Here is a 27,381-nt window from a genome sequence, read left to right as displayed (position 1 = left end):
TAGGAACTGTTGTCATCATCATGGGTCTAGGTGAAAAATCATGATATTGTTAAATCCATTTGGTCATTGAGTCCAAGCAGGATCAGAGAGCACTGTGCTAAGACTCTCTTCATAACTGATAACTAGGGACCTGCCCAAAGCATGATTTTCCTGGAAAATGTGAAATCAGGTGTATTCCACAAAAAATGGCAGGGTCTGTGAAAAATTCTGGGCCTGCTTCCAAAAAAACCCCTCACTGGTAAGCAGAGGGGGAAGCCCTGCAGTCTTGGAGCATGGAGGAAGGGGCAGCAGGGCTGCTCGCAGGTGGCCCGGAGGCTACGAGCAGCCTGGGCTCATGGCAGGGGCTTGCCCAGGCCTGGGCAAGCTGTAGCAGGCAGCTGCTTGCAGGCTCCCTGCCACTTGCTGCGAGCTGACAGGGGCTTCCCCCAGGAGGCTGCAAGCAGCTGCACCAGAATCCACGGAGTCCTGGCCTGGTTCCTTGTTAGTGGTGGGTACATGCGTGCCTTGGACAAGGGCAGCACAGCCCCAACCCCTTCCCTGCTGTTGGTCCCAAGGCATGCAGGCACTGGGCCAGGGCTCTGTGGCGCCCAGTGCAGGTGCTTGCTTGGGGATGGCCCAAAACCACATCTTAATTATCCTGATTGTCCCTGGGGAAGCCATTAATCCATGTTTAGTAACATGTGGATTAATGGCTTCCCCAGGCTTAATCAGGGTAATTAAGACATGGTTTCAGGCTATCTGACCTCTTCTGTTTGTTAGTAGGAGGCAGGTTATATTACTTTAAATCCTGTGTTCTCCACTGCTGATTATTGCTTAAGGAAAGTTCTGTGCCTGAACATGTAAATCTTGTATTGTGCCTCTGGAAAACTCCTTGCTATTAGTCTGTACAAAAGTAGGATGTGAAAAGGAGACTTTGGAGGTTATCTTGCTATGTGTGTAGCAGAGAACCATGAATCCTAGTTTCTTAGACTATGGTTAGGATTCTGTGGGAGAGTTTACTACCCTTTTCGTTAAGTTTCTCAGACAGAAATGCAATTCTAATAGAAAGCTTAAGTTTAAAAAGACTAAAATGTATTATAGTGAAACAGTGTAGCTCAGGTTGGGATGTTACCTTGATGGCAAACCTCCAGACTTATATTCACAAAAATTTCTTCTGTTGGAAGAAACCTCGGCTTTGTCACAATAATGGTTGCAGAAGATCAAGAATAAAAATTCTGAAGACTGGGAGCCTTCAGAAAAGCTCACATGGTTGATACCCATGTTCTTCCAACTGCCATTCAGGTGGTGACTGCTATTATCAGCTAGTTTATGGATAGATACTCATAACTATGTGACTTCCAGTGTTGAGGTGGGTTGCTTAGATAAAAATGAGGCAGCAAATGCAAACTAACAAAAAATAACTCAAAGGGAAATGAGATTAATCACAGGTACCATTAGGTACTTTATTTGTTCACGTTACCGTAAGATTTTAAAGATATTTTAAATGTTAGCTTGCATAATTTTTATGTAGGAGAGTTGATGTTACTTTATTGAAATTATTTAATGGGCACACCTTACTCTTTCCTTTTCAGGATTCACGTCTAACTTGCAATAAATTTTAAATTGGCACTTCTAAATTGCCAGTTTTAAATAATTTGAATGGCTAACACATCATTCTTAGTGTACCAGAATTCAGTGTGTCATCCTTAAGAGAGCCCACTCAATTCATATTTCCAAACAACTGCAGAGTGGGCTGTATCTTTTGAAGCTAATTTAACCATTCAAGACCTGAATCTGTTTCTGTATACTAGTTAAACTTATAAACTCATAACTTTACATTGTTGCAGGAAATGACGTCGGCAGAAGTTCTTATGGTGCCATGCAAGTGAAACAAGTTTTTGATTATGCCTACATTGTTCTTAGCCATGCAGTATCACCTCTTGCAAGATCATATCCAAATAGAGATTCTGAGAGGTAATTTAGTCCACTTTTTGCCTATGTATGGATTCATGTAATCAGACAGGAATGTTTGAAAATTGGTCTTAAAAGCTTTTCAGTATGAGAGAGGGATGTTTCTAGCTATCCTAAACTGTTGTTATATTGAGGGTTGCATAGATACTTTCAGGCATGGAATGTTGTGGAATCGCATGTTTGAGTCCTCCAAGCACTGACTGTCTGTGCTTTCCTTACTTTCTCATGTGCTTATCAAAAATATTTTCTTACCTGTATTCAGGGTTTCATTTTGAAATAATGAGAATTTACACTTCCCAGGAGACATTTGAAGAAGTTCAGCTGTTCACCTTTAACTAAGAGACATTACTTGAATTAGGTACCAGTCTTGAAGGAAATAGGATCCCTTCTTATAATACATATTTAAGGGAATATATTTAGGACAGCAGTTTAAGAAGAGTGAGTTGGCTGTAATAGAAAAAAATGTTAATTTGCCCTTGGAGGACTTGCAGCTTAATCTGTTAGCCTCTTGATTAGGTAGAACTGGCAGCCTGTGTAACTTAAAGCTTTCTCTAGCTACTGAGAGAGACCACCAGTTACTTTATGAGATTTACATTGTGCAAGTGATATCTTTAAGCTTTTGTTTTACATGAATCTCTTGGAATTGGCTGAACTGAGCAGCATGCGTCAGAATTAGTTGACTAATAAAAATGACATGTCTATTCTTGAGGTTTTCTTTACTAGCAATTATCTTTACTGGAGCATTTTTGATAGAATTCTGCATGACATTTTTTTGACGTTTTAGTTTCTCTTTCCTCCCCCAAGAGCAATTTTCTAGGCTGCCTCAGACCAACTAGTGAAGAATGGACAGCCAGGTAGTGACTTATCCATCAGATGCTTCAGTAATGCAGACAATATGGCCTAAGCCCAAGTAGTCTTTGAGTGATTGCCTACAATGTATACTTCTTCTAGTTTTCTTCCTTAAATCTAACTCTAGCACTGGAGAAAAGAAATTGTGTGCATTAAATATGAGTGGTAGGGTTTTATTTCTGTATGTTGTTTTTTGTACAGTATAACCTCATAAGTCTTGGCAGGCTGATGACTGAGGACCTGCCATAAATTTGAAAATTTCGGATTTTTTTAAATTGGCACGGTGGCCGGTTGTGGAGCAGGGTGGGGAGTAGCAGCGGCTGGTCTTGGAGCCAGCAGCCACATGCGGAGTGATGGCATGGGGTGGTGAATAGTGGCAGCAGCTGCCACATGCAAGCTTCTCCCTCTGTGTCCAAGGGTGTGGTGGGGAGCGGTAGCTTGTCCTGGAGTGGCAAAGGGAAGTGCCAGATTTTTGATAATTCCGGATTTTTGATATCTGGATTTATGAGGTTATACTGTATTGCCCAAATAAACCTAGGATGTCTTCCAAATTGTTCAGGTTACATGTAGAATCAGGGTTGAGTAGTCTCAAACTATTTAAGTAAGTCTCTGATTTTATCAAAGCCTGCTGTCTAGTGGTGAGCAGCACCTCCCATGGCCATGTCAAAGCACATTCCCCTTGGACACATGCTAGTTACCTGGTTTACATTCCAGTTTGAGAGCTTTGTGGCCGATATCTGGAACTTTGTTCACGTTTACCTCACGTTTTACTCCTTGGTACAGGTGTGTAATTTTAGTGTGCTTGTCTTTCAGTCACTATACTAGTGACACCATATCTCCTGATGAGAACTTCCTGTTAACCACAATTACAGTATTTATTTTTACAGTAGCTGTGCTTTGATGCTTCTTCCATATATAGTCAATGACTCGTATTCTATTCCTGCTAATCTGAATTCCTATATCAAGGATTTTAATCAGCAAAAGAACTGAGTGGCAATTAAAGCCTCCTTGCCTCATTATATCTTCTTTGGTCTAGAGGATATGAGGGGATCAGATGTAGCCACTCTGCACACTGTTCTAGAAGAATTTAACGTTGCTTAATAAAAATAATCATGCATATTTCAGAATTTGAACTGAGCCTAAAGAACTATAACCACAATAGAGTAAAAAGAAGTCTACATTTCCCTAATCTTTTATAGAAACTGATTCTTTGTGTGATCTGAGTAAAATATTAAAGCACCATCCTTTAAAATGTTCTTATGTTTGTTGTTAGTTTTTTCTTTCAGTTCCATAAAACCTTAAAAGCAATAAATTGTTGTGGTTTTCATTGCCAGCGCTGATGCATGTGTTTTTAAACCTTGGAAATCTTTTGTTACTTAATGTTAAGATTCAGTCAAGTTGCATTAGAAACACTAATGGATCACCTGATGTAGATAAAAGAAAAAAAAATACAGGAGGTAACCTTAAGCAAATCCCTTATGTTGGCAAAACAAGGTAGTTTCTCTGTTTAGGGTTTTACTAAGTCAGTGCTTCTCAACCTCCATCCTACTTGCCATATTGGGCCTGTTGAGCTGTTGCCCAGCCCAGAGGGAATGTTGCAGGCTTGATGACACAGCCCTATGTGCTGGGTGGCACTGGTGCACAAAGTTATTCTGAGGCTGGATCGCATCCACAGGCCAGCTTCACATGCATGCCAGTGCTGGATCCCCAGTGCTGGATCCAGCCTGCAGAATGGCCCTGCACCACTTATACTGTGCATGGGACTTGAAGGTTGAGCACAGCTACTAGGGCATGCCACTTGAAATGACTGTCTTACAATATGGTCCAGACTTCTAGCTTAGATCAGTAAATTAATATGGGCCTTGACTCTAAATACATCTCACGGAGGGCCAACGTAACTTTCTCTTCTCTAAGATTATAAATGCCTTTAAAAGAATGTCCTTTAAATGTCCATTAAAAAGACATGAGATGGCTGTTGAAACTGTGAATTGAGAAGGATGAGGATAAGTCTGATACATATTGATGACAATGATTAAAATGGATGTGTTGTCTAAGTATTGGTTTTGTCTTAATATAGCAGTTTGTCATGAAATCAAATACTGCTTTGTGGTCCAAAATTTATTTTTAGCTCTCCGTAATAAGCCTCCAACTATGTAGTTGGCTTGCATGGACTTACTGTACCAGTCTTATATTCTGAGATTCTGCTCTATTTCAGCACTGTTTTGAGTCATAGATGCTTGCACATGTCTTGTGCAACCTGAATCTCAGTGATTTTTTTTTTTTTGTGGCTGCTTCTAGGAAGAAATTCAAATGTATAGGTTGGGTGAGGCCAACCTTTTTGTCAGGCCCTCTCTGAGTGCCACTCTGTTCCCTTCCTCTGCCCAGTTTGGTGCTCATTCTGCTCCAAGCCATGTACTTCCTGCTTGATTTTGCTGCTTTGCTTTCTGCTTCCTGCCCTATCTGCTCTCTGCCCCTTGTCCCTTCCCCAAACCCCTGTGTGCTGCACACAAAGACTGTCTATGCCACTGGTGTTACAGGTTGGTCACCTCTGTGATACCTGACTGAAGCAAGACTAAGTCTTAGTAGTGGGTGGTTTTGGAGCTCAAGAAACAGGCGGTCCACAGCATATGTATCAGTTTTCTGTTCCCATTGTCTCCAAGGATCCTTGCTAATCATTTTATAAGGTTCTATATCCTTTAAATTCATACTTAAGGCACCTGGACAAGAATAGTTTTTCAGTATTAAGACCAATCTGGGACCAAGGTCTGAGGTTTTGCTTTGGCAGTTTTAAACTTCAAGGCATCTACCCTGTATCCCTCTTTTAAATATTCTAATCTAGACTCACAGAAGATATAAAGCTGTTTGTTACTTAAGAGGCTTTAGAAATGACTACGGTGTTCTTGTTATTGAGAACAAGCATTACCAAAGAGGTTAAAGTAGGCAAATTAGCATTTGAACTAAAAAACAAAACAAGCAAACAAAAAACACTAGGTAATTTAACTGTTATTATCTAAACATTAACTCCAAATAGGAGATGAGAGATAAGAAACTTGACTTGCTAACAAGTGTACTTTCCTGCTGGCTCAAATTTTTAATATTAAGCCAACTAAACAAGAAAAATTTGGATATTCCCTTGTTTGTACTTTTATCTCAATTGTAAGTTGAACTAAATACAGCTAAACAGTTGCCTTGGTAGGTGTCTCACTTCTGTTGCTTACCACTGACTTTTTGCATTAGTAATTAAATATCCATTCTTTTCTAGCACATTAGGTAGAATCATCAAAGTAACGCAGGAAGTGATTGACTACAGGGCATGGATTAAAAAGAAGTGGGGGAGCAAAGTTAATCTTTCACCTGATCTTGGTAAGTACAGCAGGTTGTACAACACAGGCTTTGATCAAAACATGAAAGGCATTTTTTGGGTCAGATGTCTTATTTAAATATCTTTATTTTGTCTAGAGTATTTTATTAATTTTTGGAGATTTAGTGAAGAGGTTATAGCTGCCTGTATCTTCTTTATTGAAGGCTTAAAGCTTTCTATGGTGACTTTTTTTTTTCTTTTTTAACCAGCTAGCTTGTTAATGAAAGTTTGGAAATACCTTTTAATTTAGAAAAATCTAATGGAACTGCATACCATATTCCTAAATACTAAATTTGTGTTTCTATTGACAGACAATAGAATGAAAATAAGAGAGCAGATAGCTCCATGCAATGGAGAACAGCAACAGAACAGAGACTCTGAATCGCCCTACAATCAACACTTGACTTTATCATTAACAAGTAACCAACAGTTATCCTCTGGTTCATCTGCTTCTTCTGTATCGTCGCTCTCTGGCAGTGATATTGTAAGTTGTGGGGTTTTTATGTTTTTAGTTTTTCTTTTGCCAGATTAAATTACTAGAAACAACTTTTTAAAACCTGCGGAGTCTTCAGTAGCTAAAATAGTAGTACCCCTACTGTGGATCTTCATTTTTCAAAGAAAAGCTAACATAAAATGTTAAATTGCAATAATAAATTCATGGCATTCTTCTGTGTTCTTGGAGTCTTTAGGTAGTTTCTAAAAGAACCAAGGTCTAATCTAGGCTTTTAAGGGGCTGTTTTGGGTTTTGTTTGTTTTTTTTGAAAAAAGAACCACACATTCTCTATTTCAAGCTTCTAGAGAGCCTTATAGTTTTATTTAAAGATGTAATTGAAAAAGCAACTCAGTTGTAACTAACAAAACTGTGTAGTAACAAGAGAAGTACCCCTTTGTCAATACTGCCTAGGAAACGGTCTCCCTTGCCTAAAAGCTCCCATAAAAGATTAATTTTGCAGTCTGTTGTGAATGTGAATAAACACTTTGTTATTCAGGTTAAAGAAATGGGGAGTAAGGCCATTACAGAAAGTCTTGCTAGCCTCCTTTTGTGGGGTGTAGGTCATATGCCACTGTTGGGCTTAATTAAAGCAGTACATGGGAAGAGACAGTGGTGTCAGTAGTCATGTCCCCAAACTTTTAAGATTTAAGACAGCAGTGTTAAATTCCACATTGAAACACAAAGCTGGGCAATTCAGCTCATGGAGCCACCCACCAGTGTAGTATACCCACCATAATAACATGAACTCACTCATGACTAGATGCTGTACAAACAAACTTTGTTTTTTAAACAAAATCCCACATTGCATCTGAAAATGATAAATAAAGTCCCCATCCATTTCTTGCTCAGAGTGGCAAACATTCGCTATAGCCAAGTTGCTTTTCACAGCTCACTCTCATGTCTGATCTGTTTTTTAACTCAACTTGATCACTATAACTCCAGCCTTTCCAGACACTGTGCAGTTAATGCTTACCCCATCAGACTTATGAAGAATACAAAGCTGGATATTAACTACCTATTAATGGTATCACAGGAAATGCTGTTCTTTTTGACTAGGTCAGTATGGATCCCACATTAGGAGCATGTTTCATGAAAGTAAACTTTTATATTTCCTGAGCATCTGCATCCATTGGGGCCAGGCATATGCATCCTTCTTCCTGCTTGTGCTCATGTTCCTCTTAGGGGATAAACAGTGGAGTTGGCTGTGATCTTCCTCAGCCCTTTTGTGTTTGTGGTAGCCCAGAGGAGCCTGGTAGTCATCAGATCTTCTGCTTATTTTTGAGTACAGACTCATTTCAAGCTTGTTTTTTTTTCTGAGGGGGAGAAAGAGGACATTAAAAGGGATATTTGGTGTCAATGTTCACAAAACAAAAAGAAGACATTTTGCCTAAGCCTACTACAAGTTTAATGCTGAGCTTGTGGCTGCAAGAAGGAAAAGTCTCCATTGATGCAAACCTATGCCATCGTTAACTTATTAATCATTAACCTCCTCTCCCCCAGTCGTCCTCCTCGTGGCACCAGATCTATATTTAACAACATTAGTGTTCCTCTGTACTTTTTTTTGCCATGTCCTAGTCTTTCCTTCTTCCCTATATCAAGTAGAAAGCTCTTATCTCTCCAGTAAAGTGACCTCATAGTGTATTCTATCCACATTCCATATTGGTTACTAAAGCATGATGAACTAGTATGTACTGAACCTCAACCTGGCTGTTACACATGTAACCTTGCTGCCCTTGTCATACTATAACCCACTGTCCAGGAGTGGATCAATAGCCTACATCCTGAGGAAGAGGGGGAGAAAAAATGGTCATAGTAGATTTTTTTTTTTTTTTTTTTTCTCTCTCCAGTCCTCTTCTAAATTTAGAGGAAGCCCCTCATACCATCCAACTAACTATGGAGACCTTCTAACTACCCTCCTTATCAAAGAAGGCTTTGTCTTCTGAGGTGGTCTTGTTGGCTTAGATGCTGGCTTTTTAATTTTAATGCCTTTCACGACATATTCACAAGGACACCTGGAGTGCTCTGCCTGTAATTCAGGAGAGTGAAAGGAAAGACTGTCAGGAATGGCTTAGTGGATCTAGTAAAGGGAAATGCATTCCATTTGATCCTCACTTCCCTAACCTCGTGCAAGTATGCAAGCACTATCAAAGGTTTGAGCTATCGTATTCTCCCAACAATGTGTTGTTCAAGTGTCTAATCTAGAGTAAGACCAGATCCCATAACAGTTAAAAACCGGAGAAAACTGGATCTTTTTGGTCACAGCACGTTTGTTTTTCTCCTTTCAATTCTATTTCAGATTGCTAAGTCCTATCAATGAAATAGTCCTTTGATGTAAAGAAAGGTAACCCTCCTTTCTATTCAGACTCTTATAAGACTTTAGGAAGGAATTATGAGACTCGGGAGGGTCCCTTCAAACAATTATGGATAAGGCAGAGCAACAGCTACATTGATTACAATGCAACATTTTTTTTTTCTTGGCTATAGTCAATAATACAGGACTTGCTATCCAAGTATATGCATTTTTTCCCAGGAATCAGATGGACAATGCCCTTGTTTCTGTTGAAATGTCTGGTAACTTGTAGTGCATTAGGAACTCATGGCCTTGAATTGAAGAATGCAGTCCTTATAACCACCCAGTCAAAATAGCCTTCTAGAGAAGAATTCTTTTTTTCATACCAGGTGGAAGCAGATGTTCTCTTATGGGCTATACGTTTTGGGAGTATCAAGCTATATCAATCCCAACCCAGAGCTGAACATATGGATTAGTTGTTGTCCCTCCACTGGTTCATTGTGAGACTTGTGGCAGACAAGTGATTTAGGACAGCAGTTGGTAACTGTCTTAAACTGCAAGCTGGAATGACCCAGTTCAGGTCAGAGGGGTATGTGCGTGAGCCCTAGGATCTAGCTACTGCCACTGGTGCTTTTCCCTATAGCAGCATGAAGAAAGCACCTGCCGTGCAGCTTCCCTATGTCCAGGGCCACAGCTACTGCATTCACTTTCATTCTTTGCCTGAATGGTTCCCTTTTTTACCAGTTTCTCTTCAGGGACCCTGCTGATGAAACCATTTAAGAGCCAGAGGATAGATTCCCTAAGACAACTGGGGTGAACTGTCTGCCCCTCCACCCAAAAACTGGTTTTGTTCTGTCCTAGAATTAAGACCGATCAGATATATACACATCATGTCAGGTTCACAAAAAAAAAAATGCTCACTCTCATTATTCCATCTCTGGGTTCATAAGTGGGTTGTGGTCCCTGACTTGCTTTCACAGGGCCATCCATGCAGCCCACAGGAAGTAGCTGACTTGATAACTAGACAATATGTACTGCTCTATGCACTCTCCTGGGCACGAGGAGTCTTTCTGAAAATGCTTTGCAGCAGTGATGGCACACCAAAGAAAAATGGGCATGATTTATATAGATAACTGAGTGTTCAAAGTCAGAACATACCAGGGACCTGGCATGCATCAGTTGTGGTCTTTATGGACAAACAGGGCTTGCTAACCAATTAAGATGACTCCCTTATAAAATTTTGGGAGATAGCTCATAGATTTTGGGACAGCAAGGCTTTACCTGCTAGGGGGTACATTCCTTACTTTCTTACTAAATGTAATGAAATGGCACCTGAGTAGAATGGTGTGAACTTTGGGCCATGTATATATGCATGATATTACTTACCTCCTTCACTGGAGACTTCTACAACTCCAGGCCAAGTCAGTCCACTTCCTCTGCAAAGCATGAAATGAGGGTTAGAATATTGCATGTCCTCATGGAGTTGGACCTATGGCTGCAATTGCCAGCCAAGTTATTGGTAATGGATTGGGGAGCTCACCTAGATCATCTAGTGAATCTGATCTGTAGAGGACATGGAACTGCATATGTGAATTGGCTTTGTAGCCTATAACATTCTGTTAGCGAAGGTACTGAGAATGCTATACACTTAATTATCAAGCAGGGAGGGTTCCTGCTGCTTTCTGCCGCCACAGAAGTAATCATGCTGTGGAAATACCCCTTTTATGATATAACTTAATAGTGCTTCACCTCCTAGGAATTGATGACTTGGGTTACTAGGCTGGCAGCAGCATGAGACATGAATAGTCACTGCAAAACTAACTAGTCCATCTGTTGGGACAGACTTATTTTTTTTGTATAACAAAATACAATTCCAAGTATATGGACTCAAATTGCAGAGGGTATGAGCTTGAGCTTGCTGCAGACCTTCTGTGCACCTTCTCACCAGTTCCTCTAATCTGCAGGGCAATCCACAAAGCCAGGTAAGACTTATACTTATTACTCCCTACTGGTAGACCATTCTGGCTGGTGGCAGTTGTCCACTTGGTTGTAAATTGGGCTCTCAGACTTACCAGGTGTATTTCAAGATAAAGTTCTAGTTTTTTGCCCTGGAACTACAATCTGAATACTTGATGGCCTGGAAGATGACTGATCAGCTCCTGGGATGGAGCTGTTCTTTACATGGCTTCCTAATGTACTTACTTACTGGTTAGACAGCTAATCTGAGGATGGAATCTCATCTCCCTTGTTTCAGAAACACAACTCGGAACTGAGAATTTGTACAAAAATCACTTCCAAGTTGGTTTTAGAGTTCTGGTTATACCAATTACCTTGTGTGGTGGTTTCCTCATGCAAAATGTTGTTTGGGGAAGCCATATGCTTTTGAAGTTACCAGAACTCTTCAATATTATATTGAGGACCACATCTTTTGCCATATGTGCGGCTATAAATAACTGCTCCAAAGAACAGTTTGTGATGCAGTAGTCTTTCAAGATGGATAACTTGGTATATTTTATTAGCAGCTGATTGGTGTACTACTTCCACAAAATAACACTTACTCCACTGGAGCCCAAGCAAAATCCTTGGGCTGTTTCTAGTATCACTAATCTGGAAGGCTGAATATCTTCAGCTAGTTGTTTCCCAGCATTATGTACTGGACTTCCAGTTAGATACCAATTTTGGAAAAGCAGTACTTCAGTCTCTTTGATTGCAACTAGATTCCTAATTTGCTGCTGATTGGATGCAGTTCACCTGCGTACTGTTAAATTCATACTGACACATACTCAGAATGGTTATTTAAATACTGAAACTGTCTTTGGAGAAATGTAGCCAGCATGGGCCTCGCAGCCTGCTCTCCAAGCCTGCTTTGGAATCCTTGACTAGCATAGACTTCAAATGGTAACCAAAAAATGGCTGTTGCTGTTCTTCTCTGCTTGGTACCTAAAGATGCATGCAGTACATGTACAATCCCATCAAAGATCAGTACTCAGAAAAGACTCTAAGCTTGCCTGGTATGAACGTTTGTACCTACAGTGCAATTGACACCAATGATAATTCTTTGGAAGATCATTATTCTAGAGTCTCTCTTTTTTCACTAGCCTTCCTAATGGCCCTTGCCTACACTGAACTAGAGAGCCCATTACTTTATGAACAGCTGGTACCAGAGAGAATTGATCTACATGTTAGTATTGGTAGCCAATCTTTGTCCATTACTAGGAGACTAATATAGATTCTAGAGCTTGCTTAGTCTGACCAGACAAGGTAAGCAATGTACCCCAGACCACAGTCTGGTTACAATCTTCAGTCTTCATCAGAAAAAAAAAAAAAACCAGGCATGGGTTAACAGTAAGATTGTTGACAAATTATGGCTTGAGCAGTAGTGCCACCCCTGAACACTTGGAAATATTTTGGTGGGGAGGAAAAAAAAACAGGGCTTGAGAACTTTTAAAGATTTGTTTTCAAGTTCAAAGTTCAGATTGGGACTAGGCTGCTTACCATTAAGAGGCCAAAATGACATTAAGTATATATACCATGCATATCTCCTTGATCTGACTGTTTGGAATATCCCTTTCACTGTCTCAGACTCTGAGTAATAGAGCAGGCTTGTATGGCAGCTCCAGTTTTCCCTTGTCACTCCATAGTCTACCTTTTTCTTCTACTTCTGCCCTAAAAAATTCTCCACTCTTCTACATTTTAGAATTTTTCTTTAGTTAATCAACTATTTAGTCCAGTGAGGCTACTAGCTTGACTGAGAGCAGTTTATTAGTTTAAATATGAGACAGGAAACCTTGTCTTTATTTTTAAATGAAAACAAAAAAAACCCAAGTGGCTGCAGAAGATTGGGACACTTAAACACCCCAAACATAACCAAGCTGGCAAATCCGATGCAATGTAGCTTGTACCTATGGAGTCGGTTGTTTGCTCTTTTATGTGGAAGGTACAGACACACTGTCATGGAAAGCACCTACCCCATTTCTCACTGGCCTTAACTAGAATAGAAGAAAGGGGGTGGATCTAGGGGATAGAATCAAACTTCTTCCAAAACATTTGAATGTAACTGACTAAAACACAAACAGAAATGTAAAACGTGGACTCGGTTAGTCCATCCAAATTCAATCATGCTCTTCAGCAAAATTGGCATATCTTCAGAGGAAAAGCCATCTAATTGGCAGTTGTTCAGGGACAGCCATCTTGGGCCAAACTTATAACTTGAAATACATCTGCTGACTAACGTTTTACTCTGTCTCATCTTCCGTACAGTTAACCATGATATCTAAGTGCTCATTAGAAACTTGAAGTTTGAATATATATATTTTTTTCTAAATGAGATTCTCTACCTCAAAAAATTGAATTTGAGAAAATTCTATTGCCTGTGTTAAAGGCCACGCAGACTTTAAGTGATCCAGTGATCTTTCTGGGCATGATCAGATAGAAACCATTTTTATAACCATAGTTCCAGTCACTATACATAAGCTTTACTCTTAATTGCTTTTAATTAAGAACACTTTTTAGAGGAAAGGATAAAGCTTTGTCATAAGCCTGGAAAATCATTTTCCCCCACTTCCCCTAAACAGATTTCTCCCTTGATCTACTTATTGAAAATTATCTCGTTTAAGTATCATCAGACAGATTCACTGTCCAGCCTAAAAAAAATGCAAAGGTAATTACTAGTTCAGGACACGGATGAAACTGAACTGCCTTGCCTCGAGCCTTTCCCAAATACTGTAATAACAAATGTCAAAATTTGTAGCTGTTGTGCTAAAACCACTGTAGGCTTTTAACAGTTGTAATGGTTTTGAGCAAAAAAGGTAGGATAAAACTTATTTGTGTGGATATTAATCACAAACCAAACTTGCACTTGACTATTAGAACACCAGTGAAGTAGTCAAGTGCTAAACTGGTTATAAGAATTCTGTGGTGTCTTCATATATTTTGAACACCAAAACTACTTGTATTTTTCTATATTTTCACCTTATTTCTTCAGATACTCAAAGATTTTGGGTCCAGTTTGATTCAGGGTGGAAGGTCACCTGCACAAATGCAAACATGAGTACATTACATTAAGCTTTCACAGACGGGATACAGATTTTATAGAAGCTAATAATAAACAGGAAAAGAATATAGTTGTTCAACCCTAATATTACTGTATTTAATCTTCATACTTTATGTTTTTGTTGTTCTGGGAGTCTGTCTTCCTAATGGATTTTTTTTTTTACAATGAAAGCATAGAATTTTAAAATCTCTGCAGTTTATTGTATTGCATAGTATTCTACAAAGTGAATCTACAGTTGTTTTCCATTTCATTTCATAAAACAGCAAATTATCTTCACAGCCCAGTCAGGCTGGCCAGAAGAACATGCAGTATAATTAAAGGGACATTATGTGTACCTGTAATCTTGGCCCACTTGACTTTTCAATTTAGTGTTAAAATAACATTTCCCCTCCTCTCTCACAACAAAATAAATGCATTAATCCTAACTGGGGGTTGGAAAAGGTTTAACGAGTCTAATTTTCCTGTAGTCTTGATTCTTTCTAAAAATGCTATAGTATGTTTTACAGTAAGATTTCCAATAATTAAAATAACTAAGAGCTTATCTCTGCCAGCAATTTGTCTTCAGGCAAAGAAAATAACCAATTTACACTTGTATTTAGGACACCCTGGTACAGTTTGAGAGAAAATTCTTAATGGAAACCATATATAACTATAAAAGGTGCCCATCAGGTGTGCTACTTGAAGACTTTTCATGGATGGAGAAACTTTATTTTTCTCCTCTGTTTTGCCCTGCAACAGTTGTTCATATTTATGGCTCCACCTACCAAAGAGGAAAGTGGTACAAGATATATGAATGAAAGCTAGCATAGAAATGATCCCTGAAGGGGGAAGCATGTAGTCCAGGGGTGGGCAAAATATAGCCTATGGGCCGGATGTAGCCTGGCAGGCCATTCTATCTGGCCCGTGGGGCCCCTAAAAAATTTAGAAAATTAATATTTATCTGCCCCTGGCAGCCTGTCAATGCAGCCCTTGATGGCTTGCCAAAACTCAGTAAGCCCAAAATAATAATTGCCTGGCCCTGATCTAATCCAATGAAATGTGTTTTGTCAAGGTACCCAGGTTCCGTCCTTGACTGCTGAACTACCTAAAGCTATACTTCTTTGTCTCATAATACTTCTCCTTTGGAAAACACTCCTATCTGGATGAAAAGATCTATGCAACTTCTAAGTAGTTATAACACAAACACTAACTTACTTGCTCCTTTTCCAGTTTTCTTTGCTTTCTTAGCTGGAAGATGGAGTGCAGCCTTTTTCCTCATGGCTTGGCTCTCTGACTACTTCCAGCTTGTATGTCTATGGGGAAAGCGAAGAAAAAATCCAGGTATAAGGTAACAGGAATAAGGCTAAAAGATGAAGAAGGGCATGAAGCATGGATCCTTTGTTGCAGAGACCTCTTTTCAGGTCCATCATTAAAAAGATGTATAAGGAACCAGCAGAAAATCTTTCCCCTGCTATAATCCTGGGTTGTCCCCCAGTTGGGTGCAGGATCAACTCCCCAGGTCTTTGGCCAATGGATAAAAAACAGACAGCCCTCTTCCTGTCTGTAGATGAAAGAAAGATAACAAAAGCTCAGTGCCTGTCAAGATTACCATGAGCTGGATATTTCTGTGAAGTGGAACCTCTCAACGTTGGGTTCTTTCTCTTAAAGAGGAAAAAAGGAAATATTTCTCAGAAGTTTCAAATCATGGAGAAGGGAGTCTCATCATGATGTCAGCCAGACACTCTAGATAACCAGGCTAAACAAGGACAAATGTCTCCTATCCAAAATTAAGAAAATTCTGCTTTAATTCTTCCTGTGAAGCAGCCACTGGAGAGGATATGAAACTCCTTAACAAGGAGATGTCTTGCTCATTTTCTAAAATCTTTCAAGCTTCTACAGAAAAGAAGGCTTTCACTCTAATCAGGGGAGGTGGTATCCCTTTCAAAGACTACAGTTCCTGCAGACAGTAGTTTTCCATAAGCTTTTCTAGGCAATGGAAGAAGCACCCTGTGAGGAACTTCAGAACTGATTTTTGGGTCTTGCTTGACAGTCTATGTCATTTGAGACATTACTGTGCTAGTGCAACAACCTAAAATGCCTGAACTCTGAGATCCAAAATATCTTTTTTTTATTTTAATGTGGAAATGATGGATGAATCTATGAATTTCATGGCCATATCTCTTTCCAGGCACAAAACACTGGTTTTGATCATGTTAGTCTTCATCTTGAATGTTAACAACTTCACATTGTGGATAGACTAACCAAATATACTGCTTTAAAATGGAGGGAGGGAACTTGTATTTACAAGTCAGAGTTCCCAGGAAATATAGCATTACAGGAGACAGTCTGGGCGAAGCAGTAGGCCTCTTAATCATCTTCCCTCCATCTACAAGAGACTTGAAAAATATGTTCAATAGGTACTGCTGTTCTGAGAGAGGGGCACTACAATTCCCTCCCCACCCCCGCCACCCCTCCACCTCCAGACTTTAGGTGTTAACTACTCAATTCCTTAGTTATGACAGACTAAGTTTTTTTGAAAGATGAAATTCAGGATAGGTACAAAAACGCGAGTTTCTCATTTCTCATCTGGCAGAAGTTTATCAGTCTCCCAAGTCCCATTATTCACCCCTCTCTTCACCTTAATTCTGTACCACTGTAAATATTAAGACTTGCGTTTTTCCCGAACTTTTCATCTTCATGGTGGTGTTAAACCTTGAGTCAAGTGAATAAGGACTTGTCTGTGCCTGTTCTTAGACAGCATTCATTTGCAGTATCGGGAGTCTGAAAGAAGCAACTTAAGGTGTGTGTCTGGTTCACGCCCAGATTCTGTTATAAGCAAGGAACTCGTATAGGTTTTCTGCACTTAGGGCTAACAACCAGAGGCTTCCAGACATAGGAATGGTATGATACAATCAGACATTGGTCTGAGGTTGCTTGCATTTGATTTCTTGTATGTTAATGTGTAGCATCAAGATAAGACAACCCATGATAACTTCAGGTATGCTGCTTAAAGGCTTGAAACAATTTTTAACGTGAGCTGTAAAGGATATACTGTTCAGACATTAGGTTTCTTGGTCGTAGTCCATATGCTAGAATCTAAAGTGAAGATGTCAATTCCAGTTGTGCCAGCACTGAAGCTACAGCAAGACCCTTGGGACTAACATATACCCAAGGAACACTGTTGTAAACGGTGAGGCTTTGGAATATCAACTTCCTACAGCTAGATTGGTGTTCCAGGATCCCTTGAAAAAGGGATGCTCTGTTTGAGCAAGATGTTAAGAAGTTGTTAAAATAGCTTCTGCCTTTTTGCTGACCTAAGATTTAAAACCACTTAACACATTAGAAAGTCTATACTGCATATAGTCACCTAATCGTCATACAATCCAGGCGGGAAGTGTTCCATCTGAGAAGCTAGGCTACTCAGTACACCTGCTTTGTGTCCAGTCAAAACACACAGCTAAGATTCTGCTCCACTGGGGTGAGATGACAGCATGCTTTGACCTCAAGATTTTGCTTGCACGTGCAAATCTGCTGTGTTCTTCCCCCCCTTAAAATCTGCTGCTAGTGAGTGACTCAAAAATAGATGGCATAGCCACAAGAATAGTTCCTACACTTTCAGACTCTTCAGTGAGTGGCAATTCTAAATTGCTTTTCATGTCTGTCTAGATGAGAAAATATCAAAATGCAGGCCTTCAGGTTTCTGCTTGGTCACCTAAAAGGTAGCCTCTTGTAGGATAGCAAGTTCATTTACATAATCTAGACTTCCTTTCCTCCTTGATGGCTGCCTCTGCTGTTTTTAGTATGCACTCTCAACCCATCCCTCAGACGTGTGGCAACAGATTGCCTGAACCTCTTTTTCTATAATTATAGAAGCTGCGTCCTGTCAATTGTCAATGTTTTCAAAATTTCCATGTGGAGTTAAAGGGTAAGTATTATTGTATTGCAGCTCAAGCACTTGTGTGCTTACTTAGATTTATAGATTGTTAGGGGCTGGAAAGTTACCTTACAGATAATTGGGTCCAGCCCCCCTGCTCTGGGCAGGAAGACAACTGGGCTTGAGTGACCCCTGCGAGGTGACGGACCAGTCTCCTTTTGAAAACCTCCAGGGTAGGTGACTCCACCACCTCCTGGATGGAGTTTATTCCACAGTGTGGACATCCTGATGGTGAAGGAGTTTTTCCTGGTATTAAACCTGAAGCAGCCTATGAGGAGTTTGTATCCATTGGTCCTGGTGTTCCCCAGGGATGCCTTAGTGAACAGTTGTTCACCAAGCTCCTGATGCACTCTTCTGATATAGTAGTAAGCCACTATCAAGTCCCCTCTCAATCTTCTCTTCTTTAGGTTAAAGAGGCCCAGGTCCCTCAGCCTTTCCTTGTATGGCTTGCCTTGCAAGTCTCTGATCATACAGGTGGCTCTTTTCTGGACCCGCTCTCAAGTTTTTCCACTTCCTTGTTGAAGTGCGGCACCTAGGACTGGATGCAGTACTCCAACTATGGTGCAGAGTACAGCGGGAGAATCACTTCCTTAGTTTTACATGAGGTGCATCGGTTGATGCACGACAGCGTGTTGTGCCCTGCTGACCACCACCTCGCACTGATGGCTCATGTTCATGCAATGGTTGATCATTACCCCCAGGTCCCTTTCGGCCGTGGTGCAAGTCAGGCTGACATCACCAAGCCTGTATGTCTGTTGAAGGTCATTTGCCCCCAGATGGAGCACTTTACACTTGGAAATGTGCAAGGTTGCAACTTAATAGCAAAAACTATTTTTGAGCGTCCTTCCTTAAAAGATAGGGATATAACTGCCTCTTTCCAGATGGGCAAGGTAGATCTTCTCTTCTTCAGCATCCACTGTTAAATAAACTGCCTTCCTTCTCTACATAATGTGGAGTATTCTTGTTTGTGGCAAAAACAACACCCAACTAAAGCCTAGTGTGCACAAGAGATGAGCGGTGAAAATGCATACTTTGGACCAGCTAGTTTTTCCTTCTAAAATACATGGGCATGAAAGTATGATGTCCCATAGCTAGCTAATGGAGTACTTGATCCACAAAAACTTTCCAGTGCATATAAATTGATTCCAAATGGCAGAAATCTCTGTTCTGTCCATTTAACAGCAGTCCTGAGTAGAGAAAAACTGAAGAAATCTGTTAGGCTGCCAGGTGGTCATCCATCAATTCCCATATAAAGGCAATAGACAGGCTCTTCTTCCATGTCTTCATAGAAGTATCCTTTGTTAGGAAGATGATGTAGGAAGCGGTCACAATTTGTCTGCTAGCTTATCAGATGAGTTTCCTTCTCTCCCACCCTTTGGTTCTTTTCATGCCTACTAGTATTCAGAAGTTGGTAAGAAAAGGGTGGGGGGAGGATGTAGGTGTGCGTGGGGCGGGGGGGGAGGGTTGTGTAAAAGAGAAGATCTGTCCCTCTCGATTTATAGATACAGGTATCTCTTACCAGCTTCTGACTAAAAGAATGAGAAATTCTCACTTTCCAGTTGATCCCAATCTCCAGCAGCTCATGGATGACCATCTCCTTCCAACTGTCCACCTATTCCAAGTTCTTCAGGAATCATTCTGGCTTCAGCGCACACATCTAGATTTTAAACACACGTTCAAGTCTTGAATGTAGCTTCTGGAATGATTTCAGTGCTGAGGGTAGAAGAGTGAGGTCACATTCAGAATTGGTGTCTCTGGAATAGATCTGGCAGTGATCTTTCCTTCAGTGTTAAATATTTGGGTTGTAAATGAAAGGAAAATAATTAGCTACGCTCTTTTTTTTTTTTTTTTTTTCCCTCTTCCCACAAAGGGTCTGAATGAACTGGCTGCTCAGAATTGAACCCTCATTTCTATCAAAGAGAATTGCTATTCCCCACTTTTTATCCTTTGATCTTTTATTTTGTTTCCTTTGCTAATAATACCTCATGCCATTCAACAGGAGAATGTTTGATCTGGATAGTCCCGCTGAAGTTTGAGTATTGATTGCCATAGCTACCCAGAAATCCAACTATACAGGTTCTATGGAAGCTGTGTGCTTCCCTATCTTCTCACGTGTATGTGGTGTTTGTAGTGTGTTTTGACTACTGGGAGAATTGCACAGTTTCTTGGATTTCTCTGGAGCCAGTTAGAAGGATCTTCCAAAGAGTGGGAAGTGTTGGTAGATAGTGTGGACTGCTGGCTTATCCCACGCTGTTTCTGAAGGATTGAGTCTGGCTGAGCAGTCTGTCCTAACTCTGGGGCAAGTTCCTGCCCTCTCTTGACCACCTGCTCCTCTTTGGTGAGTTGATTGCGTTGTAATTAGTAGCTGCTTGGTAAGTGGTGTTCCCTACTTGAACCAGAACCTGTTATAAGTGAGTTCAAATACTTCCTTATATTGAGGGCTGCAGGTCTAAGAGCCCCATATTCCCACCTGTCACTTCAGAGCCCTTTTATCCTTTATTCCAGAGCCTAGATTTACAAATTAGGAGCATGGGGGCTCTATTCTGCCCACCACATACTTTAGTTTTACATGCCAGCTGTTGATGCCATTTGTTTTGGTAATGCTTTTATGACATATAGGTGCTGTTATTCAAAATGACTTAACCCATGACCACTATCCTTTATTGACAAGTCTTTAATCTGGCAAACAAATCAATGTCCATGTTGCTACTTTAGTGAATTCCTTATACCACTTGCTTCAAGAAACAAAGATTTGTTTCCTATGCTTTAGAAATCCATTAAAATCTTTTCTTACTTGAAGGCTTTTGAATAACTTCTCCCTTTTCCCCCACGCTTTCTTGTGGCAACACGTTTTACAAGGAAGTATGGTTTTTTGGTAGAATTTTTTTAGTAGAGCTGATTTACCTTCTTTCTTGTGGCAGATGTGCCAACTTGGTAGTTATACTGCCCAATTGGGTGTTTACTTAGAATCAGCTATTATGGAATTTCAATTCCTAGCATTTCATAATGCGCAGACCTGTCGGACAAGGGTCTCTGGATGATTTCCCCCTCTCTGAAAAGAAAAATGTCATAGTAATCTTCTTGGGGCATTTGGCCATGAAACTGGTTCTTTGGCCTTGGAATTCCGTTTGGTTCTTCATCGCACGACAGACATTTGTGTAGCAGGACTTCTTCTCTCCACTTCTATTCTCTAGCTTGAAACATCTTGCATTAGTATGGGAATAGAGGCAAAAATATATAGCATAAATCTCTTTCAAGGAACTGTTGTGCTTCCTGTTAGGCGTTTTGCTGTCAAAGAACTAGAAAATCCTTTTGGATTTCCAGAAGAAGCTTGCATATGCATTTCTGCCCCCTCTGTGTATTCAAGATAATCTATTTTTTACTTCAGAAACAGGCCAAATGTAGTTACCTCCAAGTTTTACTTGACCAGTTTGCATCTCTGATCTCAGGGAGGGTAGAGATATTTGAATGAGAACAGGAGTCAAACGTTCTTCATTTTATTCAATGGAGACCTACATATTAATCCATGAATTCTCAATTGGACCTACTGTTTTTCCAGGTACAGTTGGACTCCTTTAGGATTTCTGCAGTCTTGGACACATTAGAGAATAATTTTATGTTTGTGCTGTCATTATGCCTGTTGACCTTCCCTTACTTCTCTTCTCCCTGAAACAGAGTAGTTCTGTGGCTCAGGCTTGCTTTTGAGATAAGTGAATCTGGCTCTTTAAATAAACTATGTTGTTTTGAAATGGAGGAAGTGTCTCTTTTCTGGAATGTCAAGCAGGTCCTGAAGTTTTTTCCTGTGCTGCAGTGTTAGTTCTAGAAAAGCAGCTGATCCATTCTCTTTGTGCTTAAGAAGCACTCAGGCCCCAGCTGATTACAGTCCTGTGGTCAAAATTACTATTCTCTCCTAGTTTGCTTATTTTGTCAGGTGTTAAGTGTTCCTGGCACTGTGGTATAAAACCACCATCCATAGCCCACTGCTTACTATGTCTTAATTGCTGCTGGTCAGGCTGGGAGAGGAGGGAATATGGAAAGAAAATTACTGACAGGTAATATCTGTCAAAGTACTCCTTTCTGTTACCTTACATCCCTCTGACTCTTCCTATTGGATTGTCACTCAGATTTCGGAAGGCAAAAAATCAGAATTCTTAACTGGAAAAGAAGTGGGTGATTTGGTGCTTACTATTGGTCTTGACTGGCAGATCGTCTCCTTGTTTCTTGGTAGGTGGAGCCCTAAGTTTGCTGTTGCTGGGTAAGATGGGAGAAGACTGTAACATTTACCAGTGAGTAACTTTACCATGCAGATAAGTACCAATAACTCCAACATTGTTCAGAGCACTGATCCTGTACCAGCAATTACAATTCTAGTTTTTATCTGGCTATCAATGATACTTTTTTCTTCTTTCTTATCTCCATCCCCACTACTTTTTAATTTGGTAGAGTGAAACATTCATTTTCAGGTATTTTTTTAGATTGAGCTGACTGGAAACTGATCTGTGATTTGCCATAGATGCATTTAATTTGTTTGACTTGATTCTGGGTAGAGTTATTTCTTAACTCTTACATTTTTTAACGTAAATTTAGTGTATCAGTTTATTTGATTTCACCACTGGAATTGCTTTTAATCCAGACTACAGTATTTACATGAGTTAATGAATCAGTGCATTTACAGATGCCTAGTCTGTATATACTGTACTTTCTGTAAAGTTGCTTTTCTTTCCCCTTTTTTTTCTGCCAAAAGGATTCTGATACGCCACCTTGCACAACTCCTAATGTTTACCAGTTCAGTCTGCAAGCACCGACTCAACTTATGGCCGGTTTACCACCAGCATTGCCTATGCCAAATGGTAAACCTCAGTCTGCACCTACAAGAACCTTGATAATGGCCACCAGTAATCAGGTATGAGCCAACTAATTGGAGTAACTTTTTAATGAGGTAGTGTTGAAATTACAAGTATAGATGACTTGAATTATGCTATATTAATTTAAAGATCCTCAAGGTGATGAGAACGTTTTTTTTTAAAGATGTTTTCTTGGACTTGCTAAAGTTATGAACGTGAATGTCTGCCATCAAAACTGTTTAAAAAATCAACTTTTGAGAAGCATCATTGAACAAACATACAAGTCATCCTACTTAAAGCTGTTTTGACTTCCATAAGAATAAAACCATAAAATTGAAGATGCCATGCTGCCTTTAATCACTTTAAGCAGGTTTTGAGGTTCCTTGCCACTTAGGCCACTGTAGGTATCTCCCATTTTATTCAGGCTTGCCAGATTACTGTTAAAAACTTAAACTTTTCTGCCATGTGCTACTTGATTCATTTTAAGATTGATTTATAGGGTTTGAAGGCTTGCTCTCCAACGTTTTTAGATTTTTGCAAGAATTTGGGTTTACTAAACAAATTGATTTTAGACTTTGAAATTTTCTGCATATATAAATTTGGTATATAATTACAAAGTTGAATTTCTCAGGTCTTCCTTCAGGGTGTATTCCCTAAAACTCAGATAAGGATTCTACTCAAACTATTTGCATTAATTAAAGGCTTATAATGTGTAGGTGCCATATTTACAGGAAGGTACCCCCTGATCAGTCTACAGCAGGGGTGGACAACACCCAGCATAAGTGCCAGTGTGGGGCATGTGAAGGCACTTCTGTCTGGCATGTGAGCCTCAAGGCAAATGGTGGGGAAGGGCCATGGGCTGCACTGCAACAAGGATGGGGCTGCTCCTGGCTCTGCTGTCTGCCTCTGGCATGCCAACATCTTACAGATTGAGGTTGCTGGTGTTCTTGGTACGCTGCCCAAAAACATTGTCAACCCCTGGTCTACAGTCTTAACTATAAAATGGGAAAATGCTAGAGGTGCGCTGATATATCGGATTGACACCAATTCAAGGAAAAATTACATTATCGGTAATTGGCTTTTTTTAGCCCATCTAGCCAATAATGTCACTGATTAAATGCCATGTGCATGTGCTCAGCTGCAGTCTGTGTGCAGCCAGGAATGCAGCCTGGCAGCATGGAGACCTGTATCAAGCTGGTAAGTCTGGGGGAGGGGAAGGTCCAGCCCCCCAGACTTACTGGCTGGATGCTGCTCTCCAGGCTGCTAGGCTGCATATTGGCTATCAGATTTGTATCAGCTGATATGGCTCATTAATCAGCCATCGGTATCAGCCAAAAAAAAATCCTTATTAGTGCACCCCTAGAAAATATGACAACTCACTGGAAGCCCTGATTGTGTAAAAGAAAAGTGTGTCAGGCTTGTGCTCTAAGACGGGGAAAGCCTTCCCCTTCTCCCTGTCCCCTGTCTTCCCCCCTCATGAGCTGCTTGACATTTTATGTTTCAAGGTGGTGCTGTTACGTGGGTGGTTATGAGGAGGTTGAGACTTTGTTGTAGAGCAGGTTAATGTGAACTGAAGGGGATATGGTAGTATTTTTGTTTTTTAGGAGATATTTGAGCTTTAATACTAGTTTGTGTTAGACACCGTGGCTTTGTCTCTCTCAAGGGGCTGCAGCTGCAATGTTTCTTTGCTGCGGGATCAGAACTTTTCTGAGGGAGGGATATATGTGGCAGAAGGGGATCAATTTGGGTCGAGGACAATAACTGGATTCATTATGACCAAGGGTTTATGTAATAGAAAATTAAGGTTGGATGGGATCAAAAGAAGTCAGCTTGCCCCAGCCTCCTGCTTAAAGCAGAATAATCCCATTTATTAACCATCCCAGACAGATTTTGTCTCATTTGAACTTAATGTCACGGAGTGTAATAGTTCTTGTTCTGATAGATCTGGTTGATAGAAGATTAATTTTTTACTTATGTATTTAGTTATGCCACAGCTTTATTTTGTCATTCAGTTACCATAGAAGGGTGACAGAGTTTAGCAACACTAGAGGATTTGGAGGAACCTAATATTCTGCAGTAGCAAGTTGACCAAATTCCAACTAAAATATTTCCCTCTATTGTGGGAGTCCTGAGGAGTCCACATGCTTGGTAGTACTGTCTGCTCCATAGAGAACTTTTCCACAGTTTGAATACTGGTTTGTAATACTGGTCTATGCTGCATAGAGTTTGTATACAAGAGTAGCTTTGGCTGGAAGTTGTTTATATCCTTTTTTAAGGAGATGCGGTATGCTAGTTTCCTCCCAAGTTTTTTTGTAAGTTTTTTGCTTAGCAGTCCTTTGGATATAACTCCTGGGGATCCTGGGGTTCAGAGTCTTTTCTCTTTCCTGATCCAACCCAGCAGTTTGGGTGTCATGAAAGATTTATTCACTTAAGTTTCTTGTTGCAAGGGAATGTCCAAGTACTGTTGGTTGGCATTTATTTTGAGGAAAGCTTTCATCATTTTATCTTTTTACTAATAATGTTCATCTGTTCATTAGAGTGGTTACTATTTTGCAAATAGAAAAATGGAGGCATAGTGTGTCATAGACATTGAACCCCAGGAAAAAATGTATGGCACAGTAGCACAAAAAGGTGCCTGACTAATGTTTGGTGTTATTAGTATTGATTAATTGCATGCTGTAGTGTGCAATTGATTAATTGCATGCTGTGTGGATTTTTTAAAAATAGGATCTTTGTATTGGGGTCTTTTGTAACATCTACTAGGTACTTCATTAAAATATTTCACCCACTTTTTTCAGATCAGGTCTCTTGTCCCATTGGTGTTCCTGCTCTTTTGTGCAGAGAGCTTGCCATTTGAAGTGGCTCTGTGTTTGCAGCAGTTCACCACTTACTCATCCAGCACTGTTCTTCCCCCCTTCCCTGCCTTGTCATGTTGCATATGGCTTTTAAGTTTTTTTGATTTGGCTCTTTCCTCAGGCTGTCCTCTGTATTTGGTGTTGTACCTTGTGTCTATATATGCAACTTTTCTGCTGGTGAATTTATCCTAGTGAGAGAAAGTAATATCTTGCTTTTCAATTTAAGGACGTAAGTGATGATCTACACTGCTTATGTGATCTCTTAAAATCCCCAGGTTAATTACACAAAATAGAGGAAGTCCATTTTTCAGGTAAACAATTTGATTAAAGTATCAGTTTATAATCGAAGTTGCTCTTTTGCTGAACATTTATTTTTTTATGAAGAAGGTAACCCTTTGCCATAAGAGTCAAATTTCCATGCCAGGAGCTAGTACTATAGAATCAACTCTTACATATCAGCCCATACTTCAAAGTTTTCAAACACTTGAAGACGTATTGAAAAGATTAAAAAAACACAAAAATCTTGTCAACATTTAGTTAGTTGGAGGTAGCCACATTTGATTTTTGCTTTTCTAAGCTATTGTAGTGGAGAGATTCTTAGCTTTTTCCTTCTGTTTTAATTCATATGAAATAATGAGTCAGTGCAATTTGTATGGATTATTTTTATACTTTTCTTTGCCTTATGAAGGAGTTTGAGGGTGATTTGCCTTGGTGTAGGGGTTGGCAGCCTTCTGCCTATGTGGAGTGTTGTTTGCAACCCACGCCCTTCATAGCCTGCATACTTGCACCTTCCCTGGAATCAGCAGTTGCTGTAAAAGGAGTAGAGGGAAAAAAGGCAGGCTCTAGGATCCTTTCGCTTGTGACCTGAGGACTATCAATAATATATAAAGGACCATATAGAATAATTTGAAAACTTGAAGCATATGGAGGGAGAACTGTTATTTCGATCAATTCCCATCTTTCAGCCTCTTGAATTCTAACATGTTGTGTGATCTTTGTGCTTGAGAGCATCTCATATTCAATGCAAAAGAATTTTGATATTCAAAATTAAAAGAATTTGTCAGTGGGACAGAAATATCCCTCTTGATGAGGATTTTGAACCACCATGCTTGAAGCCTCAAGTGTCAACAGTGGTGAGATATAAACGGTCTTTCTGAAGTCAAGCAGCATAAATTACTGTATCTCTAAAGTCTGCCTTTGGGAAGATGGTCATAACCAAAGCATTGCTGTCAGCACAGTTGGGGATAGGTTTAACTAAAGGCCTTTCCCCTGCATTGAATCTACTCCTCCATGCAGAAGCATTCATAATGCTATAAGGAGTGAATTCCTTAACTGTGTGAAGCAGTTCCCTACTGGCAGGCTTGAACATATACTGTCAATCTCTCCCTCCCATGAAGACTTGGTCTTTTGTGTTCTGTGAGTCTTTGCTGTCCCTTAGAACATGATTCCCTTATTTTTTTCTTTCCCTTGGCAGTTTTTTCCCTGTCTGTTGAGCTTGACCTCCATCTGGAATATAGAGGCTCTTCACTGAAGCTGTAGCCTAAATTCCCATCTTTTATCAGTGGATGAGCAGCTGCAGTGGGAAGAAAGGGCAACTGTTCTGATACTTACAGGAACTTTCTATTTGGAATGCATTGCAACCATTGGGTAGATTCTCTTGGCACCAGACATTTGTTTTTCTTCTACTATTTACTTCCTGTTGGGAAAACACTGGGGCAGTTACTCTTACAACAAGTGGCTTAGTTGCTTCCAGCTTTACTGTGCAGTGGATTC

The 27,381-nt window shown here is 40.1% G+C and overlaps 1 protein-coding gene across 6 annotated transcripts in view; it reads left to right on the top strand.

The window, feature by feature from the left end:
* TENT4A (terminal nucleotidyltransferase 4A) overlaps positions 1 to 27,381 on the top strand; it is a 64,509-nt gene that overhangs the window by 26,249 nt on the left and 10,879 nt on the right. For 3 of the 6 annotated variants that reach the window (XM_090039150.1, XM_090039149.1, XM_090039148.1), the window contains exons 8-11: positions 1,827 to 1,953; positions 6,062 to 6,162; positions 6,472 to 6,644; positions 22,654 to 22,812. In XM_090039150.1, the coding sequence (XP_089895276.1) occupies positions 1,827 to 1,953; positions 6,062 to 6,162; positions 6,472 to 6,644; positions 22,654 to 22,812 (560 nt within the window). Of the gene's footprint in view, positions 1 to 1,826; positions 1,954 to 6,061; positions 6,163 to 6,471; positions 6,645 to 22,137; positions 22,196 to 22,653; positions 22,813 to 27,381 lie in introns of those variants that run through there. The other 3 variants (XM_090039152.1, XM_090039151.1, XM_090039153.1) reach the window with 2 other exon arrangements.

This window comes from Crocodylus siamensis, chromosome 3 (genome assembly GCF_052110815.1).
Source record: "Crocodylus siamensis isolate JL-2025a chromosome 3, ASM5211081v1, whole genome shotgun sequence".
Taxonomy (NCBI): domain Eukaryota; kingdom Metazoa; phylum Chordata; order Crocodylia; family Crocodylidae; genus Crocodylus; species Crocodylus siamensis.
The sequence above is the reverse complement of the archived record's forward strand: the minus strand, read 5'-3'. Positions and strand labels throughout refer to the sequence as shown.